This window comes from Leptodactylus fuscus, chromosome 5 (assembly GCF_031893055.1).
Source record: "Leptodactylus fuscus isolate aLepFus1 chromosome 5, aLepFus1.hap2, whole genome shotgun sequence".
Classification (NCBI taxonomy): Eukaryota; Metazoa; Chordata; class Amphibia; order Anura; family Leptodactylidae; genus Leptodactylus; species Leptodactylus fuscus.
The window spans coordinates 195,298,529-195,316,292 of NC_134269.1; the positions used below are offsets into that span (position 1 = coordinate 195,298,529).

At 41.0% G+C, this 17,764-nt stretch overlaps 1 protein-coding gene across 2 annotated transcripts in view; it reads left to right on the forward strand.

Annotated features, from left to right (window-relative positions):
• The window catches only part of ARHGAP26 (Rho GTPase activating protein 26), a 229,047-nt gene that overhangs the window by 99,621 nt on the left and 111,662 nt on the right, over nt 1-17,764 (forward strand). For both annotated transcript variants that reach the window (XM_075275014.1, XM_075275015.1), the window contains exons 14-17: nt 2,416-2,490; nt 14,448-14,535; nt 16,027-16,085; nt 17,595-17,700. In XM_075275014.1, the coding sequence (XP_075131115.1) occupies nt 2,416-2,490; nt 14,448-14,535; nt 16,027-16,085; nt 17,595-17,700 (328 nt within the window). The remainder of the gene's footprint in view (nt 1-2,415; nt 2,491-14,447; nt 14,536-16,026; nt 16,086-17,594; nt 17,701-17,764) is intronic.

Sequence of the window (17,764 nt, forward strand, 5' to 3'; positions counted from 1 at the left end):
GTGTAATTATGATTTTTGTGAGATAAACTTTTTCCCATAGGGATGCATTGGCCAGCGCTGATTGGCCGAATTCCGTACTCTGGCCAATCAGCGCTGGCCAATGCACTCTATTAGCTTGATGAAGCAGAGTGTGCACAAGGGTTCAAGCGCACCCTCGGCTCTGATGTAGGAGAGCCGAGGGTGCACTTGAACCCTTGTGCACCCTCGGCTCTGCTAGATCAGAGCCGAGGGTGCGCTTGAACCCTTGTGCACACTCTGCTTCATCAAGCTAATAGAATGCATTGGCCAGCGCTGATTGGCCAGAGTACGGAATTCGGCCAATCAGCGCTGGCTCTGCTGGAGGAGGCGGAGTCTAAGATCGCTCCACACCAGTCTCCATTCAGGTCCGACCTTAGACTCCGCCTCCTCCAGCAGAGCCAGCGCTGATTGGCCGAATTCCGTACTCTGGCCAATCAGCACTGGCTAATGCATTGTATTGGCGTGATGAAGCAGTGCTGAATGTGTGTGCTTAGCACACACATTCAGCTCTACTTCATCGGGCTAATAGAATGCATTGGCCAGCGCTGATTGGCCAGAGTACGGAATTCGGCCAATCAGCGCTGGCTCTGCTGGAGGAGGCGGAGTCTAAGATCGCTCCACACCAGTCTCCATTCAGGTCCGACCTTAGACTCCGCCTCCTCCAGCAGAGCCAGCGCTGATTGGCCGAATTCCGTACTCTGGCCAATCAGCACTGGCTAATGCATTGTATTGGCATGATGAAGCAGTGCTGAATGAGTGTGCTTAGCACACACATTCAGCTCTACTTCATCGGGCTAATAGAATACATTGGCCAATCAGCGCTGGCCAATGCATTCTATTAGCGTGAACTGAGATTGCACAGGGGTTCTAGTGCACCCTCGGCTCTGCTACATCAGATTGCTACATCTGATGTAGCAGTGCCGAGTGTGCATCAGATGTGTAGTTGAGCAAAACTGACTCAGCACTGCTAAGTCTCTGCATTCGCATAGGAATGCATAGGCCAGCCTTCGGCCAATCAGCGCTGGCTCTGCGGGAGGAGGCGGAGTCTAAGGTCGGACCTGAATGGAGACTGGTGTGGAGCGATCTTAGACTCCGCCTCCTCCAGCAGAGCCAGCGCTGATTGGTCGAGTTCCGTACTCTGGCCAATCAGCACTGGCCAATGCATTTCTATGGGGAAAAGTTAGCTTGCGAAAATCGCAAACTGACAGGGATTTCCATGAAATAAAGTGACTTTTATGCCCCCAGACATGCTTCCCCTGCTGTCCCAGTGTCATTCCAGGGTGTTGGTATCATTTCCTGGGGTGTCATAGTGGACTTGGTGACCCTCCAGACACGAATTTGGGTTTCCCCCTTAACGAGTTTATGTTCCCCAAAGACTATAATGGGGTTCGAAACCCATTCGAACACTCGAACAGTGAGCGGCTGTTCGAATCGAATTTCGAACCTCGAACATTTTAGTGTTCGCTCATCTCTAGTCATAATATAATATCTCCCACCCACCCCATAGGGTGACTCTCCTTGGATTGCTTAACAGAAGAGCAGGATTTGTGCTCAGCGAGTCTCTTCCTTTGTGTCAACTTCCTGAATATACTGTTTCCCCACTTGTAGCTGTGTGCGTTCACATGACTGATCTGCAGAGCCTGAGGTCTGAAGAAACCGCCTTGCAATTTGCATGTTGAGCTTTTCCTGAAGATAGGTCATTAATATTAGATTGTGGGGATCATGGAAGCAAGTGTATAGTTTCCCTGAAGCACCTCCAAATGAAGAATTGAAATAGGTTGTCTTTATAGTGCAGGGCGAAAGACTATCTTTGATGCTGCCCTAACTATGGCCACGAGATGAGCTCCCTGAACAGAAGACCCCCACTTTTAACTCAGAATTCCCTAATATGAAAATTATCCCTATTCCTTTAACTTGGACAGCGACTTGTACCCCCTTCTCCCCCAGCGACATTACACATCCTGTGAATTAGCAGGAAACCCTGCAGGGAGCTTTTAATATATCATAGCAAAGCTATACAGAGAATGATGGTGTCAGTATACAGATTCCTGATCTGTGGAAAGGTTGGATGAAGGGGGAGTCCTAATGTGTAAAATAAGAACGTTTTATTTAAAATAAAATAGTAAAATAGCCGTATGTATCACTGAAAGAAAGATAAGTGAAGAAGCATTTTATCGCCTCCAAAATTACATGTACTATAAAAAAAGAAACAAAAATTTGTACCCATTCACAAACCAGGGAAAATGGGCTTGGTATAAATACAAGTGTGAATTTTTAGCATCTCAGGTTGCTTGTATATAAAATAATGTGGTGTTCCCTTGCCTTTTTTTTTTTTTTTTTTAATTAGGGGTTGTTTTTTTTTTGTCTTTCAGTTTAATTGTATTATTATTTTCACAGGCATTAATGAACAGGGGCTTTACCGAATTGTTGGTGTGAACTCCAGGGTTCAGAAACTGTTGAGCGTTTTAATGGGTAAGTGCAGTGAAATAAGGACATGTCCGGCTCTTTGAGGCCTGATTTAACATCCAGTGAGTTATGTAGTTTGCAGATCTTGTTTCTTTTCCCCACACTCAGCAGCTCTAGGCCGTGGCACCCGGCCAGCTCAACATCTGTAGATACCTTTTAAAAATCATTCAATTCATTTGCTGCAAGGAAGTGCAAGGCACAAATGTCTACCTGCTAGAAAACAACATAACCATCGGTAGCAATGGCGTGCAGACCGTCGTATTTCTCTTATTAAATGGACATTAGGAATGTAAAGGAAACATTTCCTGTGATTTGATAATCAAGCTTGTGTATATTATCATATATAGAGAGGAGATCATTTCCATATACAACATTTGATTTAGTCAATTATGCTTCAATTTATAGTGAACATCCATTCATCCAGCAAGGTAGCCACAATATGTAATGTAAATGTAGATTAAGAAAATGGTAGATTCTGTATAGAAATCACCTCTCAATTCAGTGTAATGTCTGTTTTTTTTTTTTTTAAAGGGGTTGTCTAGGAATTGGAGAAATCTCAGTGACAGACAGGGAAGTTGTCACATTTAAAAAAAAAAAAAAAAAAAAAGTCATACTCTTCTTTCTGTCTTTGCCACCGCCACCTGCTTCGGGTGCTTTTTGTGTGGTTTTGAGAGTTAACTGCAGCATTAATGGCAAAACTACTTAATTACTTAAAGGAATTCTAGTTGGTGTTATTTGCACCATAAACTGGCCCTTGCATGTGCAGTATCAAATAATGACCTTTCCTATGGTGCCCCACTAAGCTTTCTGTAGCTGAAATGTCAAGTTATAAGCGACTAGATCAGTATATGTGGCTTCATCTAGTCATGCATCGACTGCACTAAATCATAACCCATGAGGTCGGTAGTTAGGTAGGGTATCAGACTGACATCTGACAATGAGGGACATTCGAGTCACTTTGCACAAGGTGTGATTTAGGACATGACTGATTGACTAGATGAAGCCTCTCCCTCTGACTAGTTAAGGTAAATTTGCATGATGTATGAAAAAAATGGGTTGTTCTTCTATTGACTAACCTATGATGTACAGTGAAATATCTACAGTGTTGGCCAAAAGTATTGGCACCCCTTCTTTTACTATCATTGGTCATTTCATGTCATGTGACCATTCTTCTTTGAATTAACCATAGATTCACACGTATAGTGCCAAAATTGTTTGAAAAGTGACTTATTCATATGATATATGGTCTCTTGAATAACCAAGCAATGTAGTATGGACGTTTATAGGTAACAATAATAGAACTCCTATTTTTATTTTTTGACTTTTGGATTAAAAGTTAAATTTTAAATGTACTTTGTGAGATGCCGGCTTATCTTTTTTCTATGTTGTAAATTTGCACAAGGTTTTAAAAGCTTATAACTTGATATTTCAACAACCGGCACCTGACAAGCTCTCCATAAAGAGGACCTTTCATGGGTTTGGGGTACAGGCAGTTCTATATACCGCTGGAAAGCCAACAGTGCGCTGAATTCAGTGCACTGTCGACTTTCCCGATCTGTGTCTCGGGTGAAGAGCTATCTCTGCCGGTACTGTAGCTCTTCATCGTCAGAAGGGTGTTTCTGACAGTCAGTCAGGTACGTCCTTCTTCACAGCAGCGCCTATTGCGCTGTAGAGTGTGAGTGGGGAGGAACCCCCCCTCCCTCTGCTCACAGTGCTTGTCCATAAACGAGTATTATCAGGAGAGGAGGGGGCGTTCCTCCCCGCTCACACAGTACAGCACGATAGGCGCTGCTGGGGAGAAGGACGTTCCTGACTGACTGTCAGTAACACCCTTCTGACTGTAAAGAGCTACGGTATCGGTACCGATAGCTCTTCACCTGGGGCACAGATCGGGAAAGCCGACATTGCGCTGAATTCAGTGCACTGTTGGTTTTCCAGCAGTATATAACACCGCATGTTCCCAAATCTATGAAAGGTCCTCTTTAAGGCTGAGACCCCATGTTGCAGCTTTTTTTTGTTGTTGTTGTTTTTGCAGATTTTGCTGCAGTCTTTAAGCCAAACCTCAAAAGTAATAGGAAACATACAGTGTATAAGAAGTACTGTTACTCCAATCCACTCCTGTCTTTGGCTCCAAAAAATGCAGCAAAATCTGCTCCGAAAAAAAAATAAAATCTGTTTCTACAACGTGGGGCCTCGGCCTTATACTCTGTATGCGTGATACTAAAATTAATCTCCTTTTTGTTCAGTAACTTGAGCATTGAAATACTAAAACTTTGTTCAAGAATGGAATATTGTGGACAATATAAATTGGATCTTTTCATCCCTATGGCTGTATTGGCTTACACACTGTGATAGAAGGGTTTACACAATACTATAGAGGGGATTACACAATAGGACTGATATGTCTGGGATATAAGGATCAGGGCTCCAGGCTTTCATCGGATCTTTGATCTGTGAAATGTTGGAATATTTCTCAGCTCCATTATACTACCACTAAGGACCTGTAGTAGGTCCAAAACGCATCAGAAAACATCTGAGCTTTGGATGTCATGGAACTCTATGAATAAATTCTCCAGTTTTAGTTACATTTGCATGCTGGGCTAATTCTTTTCTCATTTTCTATTGTGGGCAGCCAAGCATGTCCTTGCATTCAAAGCAGCAATAGGTGAGCAGGGCTGCTGCTTGTTATAATGTCATCCTGTTAAGGGCAGATCCTCTGTTTTATGTAGGGAACCTTATTATTGAACAGTATAAAGAGCAATAAATTATCTTTTAGGTAATTCAAAACCATATCTGTACAATGGTTATAAAAGAAGAGATGAATTATTAGCTTGGCCTTAAAGGAATACTATAAAGTCTTATGCTGGTCTATGACTGTACTTACTTACATTATAGCAGCAGGATAAACAGTCTTCATTGATCTGCTTCACATGTTTAGTCTGTCACTATGTCAAATATATGCAGCACATTGCATAATAAATGGTGCCTAATGGTTTTCTATTCTAACCCTTTCCCTGCTAGGGCTTTTTTGCAAATAAAAATGTTTAAAAAAGTAAACACCCATTCCCCTGTTGGGTCTGAAAGTAGACACCTGCCATTTTAACACAACGTTGCATGCGGGTACCTGACGGTAAAAAGTGTAATTTCTCATAAAATGCATACACATTTAGATTTGTTATGATTCCTTATAAAAGTAAGCATTAAAGATGTGCAAGGTCATATAAGCAAAAGTTTTTATGTAGCCACGAGATTAAGGCTAGGCTCACAACTGCACTCTCTAATCCCCATAAAAAAGGGCTTACCTTAGGAAACCCGCAGACCCCATTGACTACAATGGGGTCCAAATGGTTTCCACCTGAAAAATGTGGAAAAGGGATGTGAACCGAGCCTTAGAGAGACCAAAAATCTTCTTTGGTTAATTCCATTCACTGTATAAACGCAGCATATTTGACAGCTGCAAAGACCGTGTTAAAAACGCTGCATGAGGCTAATGTTCCACGTAGTGGGCCGCAGCAAAGAGCGCTTCCGGAAAAACTGCGGTGGCAATGCTTGATTTTTTTCCCCCCGCAGCGCTTTTCACAAAAAGTCCATAGATTTCCTTTAAGCACTTTCTGCTTTCGTCATACCTATAAAGAAACCGCTGGTGTTTCTGTAGGTATAATTGACATGCTGCTATTTCCAACAATGCAGTGGTTTTGGAAATTGCAGCGTGTCCTCTGCATGCATTTGTCCACAATGTGCGGATAGGATTCACTAGAATCCCATTCACTTTATAGGGACATGGGGCTCCGGCCTTATGCAGTGCCAGCAAAGTGAATGAGATGTCATTTAATCTTATAGATATGTTGCTAGGGGAAAAAAGCTGTGGATAAGTTCTGCTTAGAAAAATTCTTTGGGTTTGGCAAATCACAACATAAAAATGCTGCAGAAGAAGTGTTTCGCTGCATGTCGCTATGTGGGTCGCACACTATATTTTCTGACAACCAGCAACCTAGCTGTCTAGTTGTATTTGTGTGCTGTTGCCCGTCATGTCCACCACCTTAACTCTTTGATTTTTTTTTTTTTTTATACAAAATATTCTATTCACCATAAGTATGTTATGAAAATCTAATTTTGAGACAGCACATTATACTATAAAATGACAATTTCTTGAAGGGGCTCTATCACTGGGAAAAGTCATTTTTAACTAAGCACATCCTGGAAAAGGCTTTAGAAAGGCTATTCCACACCTACCTTTAGTATGTAAATTGCCTCGGGTTTTTAAATGAGACCAGTTTTATTCATATGCTAATTAGCCTCTCGGTGCACCCCGGAAGTCTCATCGTGCACCCTGATAATGAAGATGACAACGACTCAGCTTCCTGTTTGCACACACGCATAGGAGATAATAGCAGAGAGGAGGCTGCTGGGAACTTCCTGAGCTGGCTGGAAGATAATTAGCATATGAATAAAAACAGACTTATTCAGAAACCACTGAGGCAATTTACATACTAAAGGTAGGTGTGGAATAGCCTTTCTAAAGTCTATGCAAGGATGTGATTAGTTAAAAATGACTTTTCCCAATGATAGAGCCCCTTTAATTTATTTTCAAACCCACATTTAATGAGCTTTGCATCAAACTGTAATTCTAAGCAAAGTTTGTATGAACATTCATATTTGTAGCTAACTTGCATACTCGCTGCCTACCCATATTCAAACAAAAGGAACCTTACATAGAGCTTACAGGTGAGTGTATGCACATTAAAGAAACTCGATGAGTGCACCAGCTACTTTTTTCATGCAAGTTAATATATCATTTTCGATCCCACTAAACCTAATGTAATCCTAATCAATAATTGTTAATTGCCTAATGCATTATTTTTATTTTTTACTATGGAATAGATCACGCCAGAAAGGCTTTCAGCTGATAGGAATAGTGCAAAATGCACTGTATAAACTTTATTGATGTCTGGAAAACTTGCACTACTCTTACAATGTTATCCCTACCCTGGGACATCAAGTTGTATAAAAACAAGAGGAGCTTTCTAGGTCTTCCTCATGTCCTTGTGCGCTTGTCAGCATATACTCAATTGGGGGGAAAAAAAAAAAGATTGATTTTAAAAGGTTTTTTTGTGTTTTGGAAAATATTTGCAGATTTATGGACACCCCCTTATCAGTAAGTTTGTGTTCCCCTGCTGATATTGTATGTTGCTAACATGTTCCATGTTCACACATCGATGTGGCAGCCAGTCACTGTCTACATTAGTTACATAACATCTCTGTTCCACTTAAAGGAGTTATCTAGTTTTTAACAAAATGAGCCACATAACAATACAAAACACTACCTAATACATATCCTGTTTCAATTCTGCATCGTTTATCTGATGTATTTTCAGGTCAATGAATTCCGTTTACAAGCCCACCTCGAACCCCTTTGAGCATTTAAGGGCCGTTCACACGGGCACAGAGGGGGCGGATTATGGTGTGGAATCCACGTCATAATCTGCCTCCTCACAATGGTGGTCTATGGAGACCGCTCGCATTCTTTTTTCTGCTAGCGGCATTTTGCCGCTAGCGGAAAAAAAAAAGCGAGCTGCCCTTCCTTCAGGCAGTTTCTGCGGCTTGTTGAGCCGCGGCATCCGCCTCGCAACAGCAACCTCCGGAGTCAGCCCATTCATTTGAGCCGACTCCGCAGGGGTAAGCCGTGACAGTCGTGGCAGGAGGATTTTGGCCCGAGAGTGATGCGGCTCCCCATGTCCCTCTCGGTGCCAAAATCTGCCCTTCCGCCCCCTTGTGTGAACGGGGCCTAAGGAAGCTCGAGGCCTCACAGCAGCATGTGACCTTGGATGTGGGAGTGTTTTAACACCTGTGATTTCATTGTAGGGAATGTGGAGAAGGGCAGATGAATCATGGGAAATGTAGTTTATTCACAGATTCACTGCAGATAAACAGGGATACAAGGATCAGAGAGTAAAATAAAGCCAGGCAAAGGCTGTACAAGTGAACAGTGATTATTTAGCATTGCTGTGGATGTATTTGCAGATAATTTTTGGATAACATATTTAACTTGTTCTTCTAATCTGGCGGTTTCCTAAAGATTGTGGGTTTTTTTTGGTGCTCAGCATGCGACTATAAACTAACAATTGCTTACTACAAGCATTCATGGTATTTTTGCACAGTTTAATTTTTTTCTTGTCAGTTTGTAAATTAAATAGATTTTATTGTTTTATGGATTTAACAATATTAAAGTAAAAGTAATCATAAACCTGTGTTCAGCACTGTTTCCATGTCAAGATCCCTTCCCCCTAAACAGAATGGCAGTGCCTTGGTTATGCCAAGGACAGGATTATCTGATCAAGACCATTTGTACAATAAGGCTGTTTATATCTCCTATAGAAGTGATTACCTTAAGTAATTGGATTACCATTCAGGGTCATCTTTCCTCCAGAAAGCCTCTAGGCTTAGGAGCAGATCTCTGTAGCTGGTAATCTTTATAAACAACCATGTCGGGATAAAGAAGACTTTAACCTTACAGGCATATCCTTTTCTGTAAACCATTTCATGGCCATTTGTGCCATATCACGTGATGGCTGGTATTTTTACTTCTAATTGAATCCTAGATCAGCGTCAGCCACTATTAAGACACCCGCATATAATAGACCAACACTGCTAGAATATAGCTAGCTTTTCAAAAAACACAGACCTAAATTAAACCTATACAGTACTAATGGGTAAGCGCAGCAGTGTGGGTATATGTAAATGAGCACACTGATCATTAGGCAAAAATATATGCATCATATACTGTGCATGTTAAAAACATTTCAAAAGTACCCAGTTGGTACTTAAGAGGACTTTTCCCCACCTCCACCATAACTAAAACTAAGAATTTTTTAATAGATGCCACTACACTCATTCTGAGAAAGTTTGAATTTGTTTCTAGGCCGCAACATTCCTGAGCAATAATTTGTTACAATATGATGATTTTGCCCTATACTTTCAATCGTGTGGTTCTGGGCTATGTACTGTAGACAGTAAGATATTGCCCCCTGACAGTTTTAGCACCTAAAATGCTAATTGAGATCTCTACTAACAGCAGTGGTTGCTCTGGAATAGTGGGGACTAGAGGAAAAAATTCCAACATCGCAGGACTGAATTAATTAGCATCTATTGAGGGATGCAAACAGTTGGATTTGGTAGAGGTGTCGAAAGGCCTCTTAAACATTAGAGACCAAGGAGTGCATACTATACCATGGTAAGTAGTTAACCCCCACGAAAAACATCCATGTAGCAAAGTATACAAATACAAGAAAAAAAGCTCTAAAATATAAATTAAATAATGGTCCAAATCCATGCATCACTAATATGAAGTGCCACAGGAGAAGAGGTTTTTATTTGTATCACATACCCAGGTGTATTTCCACCGGCTCAGCTCTGGTAAGCATTATAAAACTTTAATGATTACAGAATTGGGAACTTATTCTTCTAGAAATGGTGCCACACATGGGTTAGGTCTAGCATTGGAGCTCAGCTGTACTGAAGTAATTGGGGCAGCCATGTTTTTTAACCCTGGATACCCCTTCAACCATCTGCACCAATTCAAATTCTTAGCTTCTGTTAAAAGGTGTGCTCCATTGATTCTCTAGCCTCATCAATTCCTGAGTTAGTTTTGGTGCCTGATGTCCTTTTTACTATCAGAAGGGCATTGTCAGAGCTCAGAATCACACCCCTTGTCTGCTCCTGCCTGACACCAAAACCTAAATAGTGTTATTGGGCCCCAAAACTAACAGCATTGATTGTTCAGGAATGGAGGGGGCTAGGGAAAAATTTCCAGAATCTGTGGGGTAGCATCTATTAATTGACGTAAAGACTTGACTTGTTGGAGCTGGTGAAAGGTCGTCTCTAAGGACTAATTCTAAAACCTGTTCTACACACTTACATCTGTCTGTATTTATTATACAGTTTATGTCATACGATACCTCTCAGTTTTACATGCAATTCGTACTTGTTTTTTTTTTTAAGCTAAATTAAATGGCTTGTCCTAAATTTGACACAGAAAAGGGGGGTTGGAAAAAATCAAACAGAAAACCATACTAGGTGAATCCTGTGCCATACCACTTCAGTGCACTTGTCCCTCCTGCCTATCTTTTTACAAGGATGCAGCAGCGATACGACGTTGACATCATAAAGCCACTTGAACGGCCATTCTTCCTAAGTCAGATTTTGTTTCACTTTTTTCCATGTCGGTCTCCTTCCCCAGGATCATTTTAATTAGTGTATATTACATTTACATACAATCGTGTACAGTAGCCCCGTTACCTTGCTTTATATTACGATATCTCATGTGGTAAGAAGTGATTGCTAGTTCTGGCTTTGTCTTGCAACCTCGCATAGATGTAACACATTGGAGTACATAGGTGTGTGCATAAATTCTAATTTCTATTTGCCTTCTAATGTTAGTCTGTCAACACACAGATTGCTTCTGCCGCGGTGGTCACCGTGGTAACACAGATCACTACCTTGTTAAAGAGGTGAAGAGACCGGGTGGCTTGACACCGCACAAAGAGTCAATATCACATGTAGACATAAGCCGGTACTTGTAGGAAAGAAATAAATGTTCCACTTGTTTTGTGACTTTGATATCCGTATGATAAAAAAAAAAATAACAAACAACCATATAAATTATTATTGTACTGCAATTTTACAGCTTCCACTCTAGCACTGTATGGTAGAGGTAAGAAATTTCTGAAATATAGAGACATATTCAGCTTGGAGGCAAAATGTGGCCATATACTGCAAGGAGGCACCATTTGGGATTATACTGTGTATAGAGCATAATGGGGGCAATCTACTGTGTGCAGGGGCACTAAGGGACTTTCCACTGTGTTGAAGCACTAAGGGGATTATTGTGTATGGGGGCACCAATGTTATACCATGTGGATGCCACTAAAGGGAGTATACTACTGTGTATGGGGCACTAAAGGACATTAACACAGCATCACTATACAGTGCCCATATGGTGGATACCGGCTCTACATAGGCACTGCAGACTGCTTAGGTGCATACAGTACAGTGGAGTAATACTGAGTGACTTACTGGTGTCATTCACATTTCTTATCTCTTCCATCTGGACTGTAGTGACCACTTCTTCCAGCTGTAAAGTTAGCAACATAGACTTCTTTGGCTCCTCACTTTTCCAGGCACACAACCTACATCATCCTCACCTGCGTAAAGTGTTTATTCTGCTGTAACCCCCAGTCATATCATATACCCACCCGAATATATATATATATATATATATATATATATATATATATATATTATGTGTGTGTACATATATCTGAGAACAGTCACCTTCACCTGCGATATAGGTCTGCGGTGTGGACATTTATGTTATGTTCTGGCTCACTGCTTACCAGACATACTGGTGCTCTTTCAAGACTGTCTCCACTTAATTACATACAATGCAGTTACTCTTTAAGGTCTCTGTGACCGTCTCGATCTGACTGGGGATTAACACAGCAAATGACCTGATATTAGAGGATGTGCCACCTACACATCTGTTATTTTACTTCCCCGCTGCTCCACTAAAATGTCTAATCTGCTGCAGCACAACACAACCTACATGTGCACGCTCGATATTCCTTGAAAGCCAATCAGTTTTCATTTTCTAGGAAAGGAAATTAACTTTCAACCTCTCCATAAAAGTAATAACTCACTTTCTGTGTTTTTATAGACAGAGGATGATAAGCGTTTTAGATGCGTCATGAGAGTCTGGTAGCAGATGAGAAATGAAATGCAGAGGAAATAGAGTGTCAAAGTTCAATAAAACAGTTTTCGCTTTTTTTTTTTTTTTCTTGCTAACAAAGTATTACCTAGATGATTTATGTGTACAGTATGTCTTTATATGTGGTGTAATAGAAATCAATCAGCACCACTAAAGAGGATAAGCTAAAACCATAATAAGTACGGTATGTAGTTTCCTGATAGTGTGTCTTAAACTTCTAGACACCAGTTCAGATAGTGATACATCTCTGGATAGGGTAGAGATCACTTGCTGATGTTTTGAGGCCTCCTTCACATAGATAATCATGGGCTGGAAAGTCCAGTCTATACCTCAGCTTCCTCTCCTGAACACAGTTAGAACTCTGCATATCAGTGATTTATCACACTAGAACAGAGAGTCCCGATATCAAGGGCATATTTGGTCTCAGGACTGTGGGCAATATACAGTCTGGATTTTATAGGGCCTGCAATGCTTTGCGCTTTTTTGTTTGTGTACAGCCTGCCCATTTCATCCATTAAAATGTGGCTTGGGGACTTCCCCCCCCCCGTCAAACCTAAACCTAATCCATACAAAAAAAAGTGGTTGCCTTAGGAAACCCGCGGATCCCATAGACTATAATGGGGTCCATGTAGCTTCCGCCTAAAAAGGGAGCAAAAGGGAGCAAAATGCAGAGAGAAATGCTCAGCTTGCAGCTTTCATTTGAAGAGGGGAGCAAAATCCCTGCATGGAGTACAAGTGCAGATATGATCCAAGCCTGGTATATGAAAAATAACACTGCTTGATACAGGGTGAAGGAAACATATTACAAAGTTTCTTATATTCACCTGCACTAGTCATTTATTAAAAAGTTGTTTTATAATTGGAGGCACACTTTAAAAGCAAGCTGCAGGATAGTCTCTAACCCCTCTCTCACCTCAATGATCTTCTAAGTTGATATATTGACCACATCTGTGTATATAGATAGATATACATGGCTTATTATATAGATGTAATGAAACTGTCCGCCATGTTTTTTTTATACATTTGAGTCAATGGGAATGGATAGCATCTTTCACTCTACTACTGTTAATGTCAGTTGCTCTCAGACTATTATGGATGAAAGCAATAGATGTTCAGAACTCTAGCATGAACATCCCCTTAAAGAGGACCTACTTTATCAGGAATTGACATTTGTACACTTGCACAGTCTTGTATAGGCAAGTGGGTGGTCTTCACTCAATGTCATCACTGGGCAGTGAAGGGTCAGAGGAATGGGGAGATGCTTTTGCAGTGGAATACACATGGATGACATATGGAGTGACATCCAAGTGCCCTCAATGGGGGCTTCCAATCCATTCTTTTCCAAGCCTTTGAGCAACATAGAACCTTCTCTATAAGTTTCAGAACAGAACGAAGCATCGGACGCCCCTTTGGAAAGCCTTGGCAGATATCATAGAGAGTCCCTGTTTACCCCAAGTTGCATGTAGGCAATCCTTAGTGGAACACTGACAATCTGTTAGGCTTTAGGATCTTTGTAGAGTACGGTATATAATCCTTATGAACCTCATTGTTTGGACTCTCCTCAGTAGGTGCTATGTGGTCACTTATGTCACCAGTGTGGGCTGTGTATATTCCTTATCTTGCCTTTTAGAGATTTGCAGCTAGGCCTCAAAAAAACCCAACTGCTTAGAAATGAGAAATATCTGTAACAAAGCTCGAAACAAATGCAGCAGCGCTTGCTGTGATGGTTCTCGTATGTTCGGTAAAAAAAAAAAAAAAGTTTAACCTTAGATGTGCTTGGTAATGTTACATAACAAGATCTTAGCGAGAGGATCTGTAGAAGTCAAGATAAACACGGAGATTTCTAAATGTGGTTGGTGCAATTATCCTGCTGACGGAAAAATGCAGCAAGATGTGGCCTCGAATATTCCGCTGCCAGTTTGTGTTGTGATTTTCATTTGTGTTGCTATGGCTTTCAGGCCTTTTGTTATTTCCTCTTGAATCTTTGAGTGTTCAGCGCTAAATAGATTTGTATGTTTGCTATCCTAACCTGCAGGAAAGCCTTTGTCAGAAAGTAATTAACTGGAGTGAGTAATTAATAAAGGCAAATTCTAACAAACCACAATATTTCTATTTCCAAACTTGTATTATCCGCACAAATCCTCGCTTTGATGTTACATAGTTTCTCTGTTTTTTAACTATTGCTTATTATGCATTTTAGACCCCAAGATTGCTACAGAGTCTGACATTGAAATCTCAACAGAATGGGAAATAAAGACAATCACAAGTGCGCTGAAGACTTATCTGAGGTACTATATGCTTTGGTGCATGTACTGCCGTGTACTCATATACTTCTATCATCCATATTACTCACTTTATGAGGAGTGATAGGGCTAGTTCACACGTGAGTATAAGGGGAGGTTTTTGACAGCGGATTTCGCGTCCAAAACCTCCCCTTATAATGGTGGTCTATGGAGACCGCCGGGCTTCTGTTCTCCGCTAGCGGCGAGCTGCTGCTAGCGGAGAAAAGAAAGGACATGTCCTTTCTTCAGGCGGAAGCCGCGCAGGCTCAGCCGCGCGGCTTCCGCCCCTGGCAGCTCCCTCCTATGTCGGCTCATTCATTTGAGCCAACAGCGGAGAGGAAAGCCGCGACAGCGATGGTCGCGGCGGGCGGGTTTTAACAAGAGAGAGACGCGGCTCGCCGCGTCTCTCTCTGTGTCAAAACCTGCGCGGGCAGTTCACGTGTGAAGTAGCCCATACTGTGTTTCCCCGAAAATAAGACCGTGTCTTATATTAAATTTTGGTCCTAAAGATATGCTATGTCTTATTTTCAGGTTGATGTCTTATTTTATTTTTGTATGGTGCTGCCATCACTATGCTCAGATGTGCTTGCTGCGCAAAAAGACTGTATGAAGAAAAACGTTGCAGCCAGCTGAACGCTGTGTGCGGTCCTGTACACACGTACAGGAAAGCCGGCTGCTGCCGCTGCTGTGATGCCGTACGTTGTATTCACTGTTCCTGCTGCTGTGGGATGAGCTGGGAGAGTGGAACCCCCGCTATATACGATGCTTAGTGTATACACAGCGGGCATCTCCTAGCTCATCCTACAGCAGCAGGAACAGTGAATACAACGTATCGCAGAGGCTGTAATGTTTTTTTTTTCATACACTCTTTGCACATAAAGATTATTATTATTTGGGGATGTCTTACTTTTGGGGGTGCCTTTATATTAGGCAATTCAACAAAACCTCTGCTATGTCTTACTTTTGGGGATGACTTATTTTCAGGGAAACTGGGTATACAGCAGTGTCAGTAGTGGTCTATATTTATTATACTGTTGGTGTTATCCACCCTCACATCTATTTTAATAAATTCTTGTATGGAGAATCTTTTCTTTATTCCGCTCCACAGGAGGGAGGGAAAAAACACCTAATAAGCACAATGCAAAGTAGAAGATATATATATTTGGCTGCACCACAAAAGGTTTAAAGTGGACTGTTTGCGTCCTCGAAGACTAGACATATTTTATATCATTACAAAGCCTTCCATGTGGTGAATTCATCACAGTTTCAGTTTTGTCTATAATATCTCTATAACTGGGGAGTCTACAGACAAAAACTGTGTGCCGTATTCAGCACACAGGCAGCTGTTTAATAATATATACTATGTCCTGTCTTAGAGGACATGCAAAGTCCTCCTTAAGGATGGATATGTTTTGCTTGGTCATGATATGTACTAAATGGCTAGATGCTGCTTGTTGGTTGTGGCTGATAGATTATATGTATGTTTTTATATTGCAGAATGCTTCCAGGCCCCCTTATGACGTACCAGTTTCAAAGAAGCTTCATCAAAGCTGCTAGTAAGTTGTTTTGGTGGGGAGACTTGTGAAAAAATACATTTTGAGAATCTCAGTATTACTGTAGCTCATATTATCAGCATTGTTGTATATGACCTTACCGACATTTAGATAAATTAACACGTTTTTGTTTGGTTTTTTTTGTTTGTTTTATTTGTGCTGTGTCTTGTAGTCATTCTGTGACACTTGACCTCCATTGGGGTAGTTGAGTCCACAATCCATTTTGTAATGTATCCAACAAGTAGTTGCCTTCAGTCCTTTCCTTCTCTCTAGACAAGTTTCAGACCAAAATGTACCTACAATGGATTGAAGGTCTTACATTGACTGGCCAAATGGGCTTTGCTGTCAATGTCTTTTTATGTTTTAGTGGTGTTCTGTAGTTTTATGTAAATAATGCTAAAATAAACTACAGATTATACTGAAAATAACAGCAAACTTCTGTACAAGACATACTTGATATCTATAAAGCCTGTAATGGTGTGTGCAGCATGTACTGTATATAAGGATATGTTCATACAGAGTTTGTTGGAGCGGATTTTGAAACGGAATCTGCCTCAAAAAATGGCTCCCATTGACTTCAATGGGAGCCGTTTGCTTCTTTTTTCCACGAGCTAGTAGCGGAAAAAAGAAGCAAGCTGCCCTATCTTGCCGTGGACTCTGCGGCTGACTCGGCTGCAGCGTGAGGCTTATTCCCAATTTAGACCCATTCTTCGGGCCTAATCTGGAGTGGAATACCGTGACTGCATCGGCATCCCATCGCGGCTAGCTGCGTGGCAGTGTTCACATGCGGAATGCAAATTCCGTCATGTGAACATACCCTATGACTGTCTAAACTTTCTACAAGAAATGGCCATTTAATGTTTTTGCTTCTTTTTATGGGTAGAATGTGTTTGATACACAGCACAAATGAATCTCTATATTAGAACTGCACGTTAATGTAAGTTGCAGCCAACTTTCTAATTCTGACACAGATACTTCACTCTGACCCCTGATTTTGACACCTAACTTTTTTGTTTGCAGATTTTGTGAATGGCTAAAAGATTAGGTGTTGCCAAGTATACAACCATGCTTGTTACATTTACAACATGTAACTTGTGACAGAGTCTTTACCCAGACGCCTTCAGAAATCACTTATGTTAATCCTTTTAGCAGAAAAGCTTTAGCGCTAGCTAGATTTCAGATTATCAAATCAAATGATGTCTGACTTTTCCCTTCACCAGTTAGTCATCAAAAGTATTAGCTATACTGTGCATGCTACCTATACAAATGATGTCTGACTCACTGCTTAGTCATCACACGTATTACATGTACATGCTTGCTATCTACATTACGATGACACAGTAGTATCATTTTGAATGGCGTTATCTTATATTTTGGACGGTCCCATTAAGATAGATGGTACAGTTGTAGAATTTCCACAACACGTCTACTGTGCGTGAATTAACCCTGTGTGTGAATTTTTTTCAACAACTAATCAGTTTTTTTTTTGTTTATTTTTAATTCTTATTAAAGAGCTAGAAAGCCAGGAGTCCCGAATAAAGGAAATTCATTGTCTGATCCACCGATTGCCAGAGAAAAATCGACAGATGTTAAACATGTTAATGAAGCACTTGGCAAAGTAAGTTGATGATGTTGACACCATTGGTGAAAAGGTTAATTTTCTTTTTTTTCCTTTTTTTTTT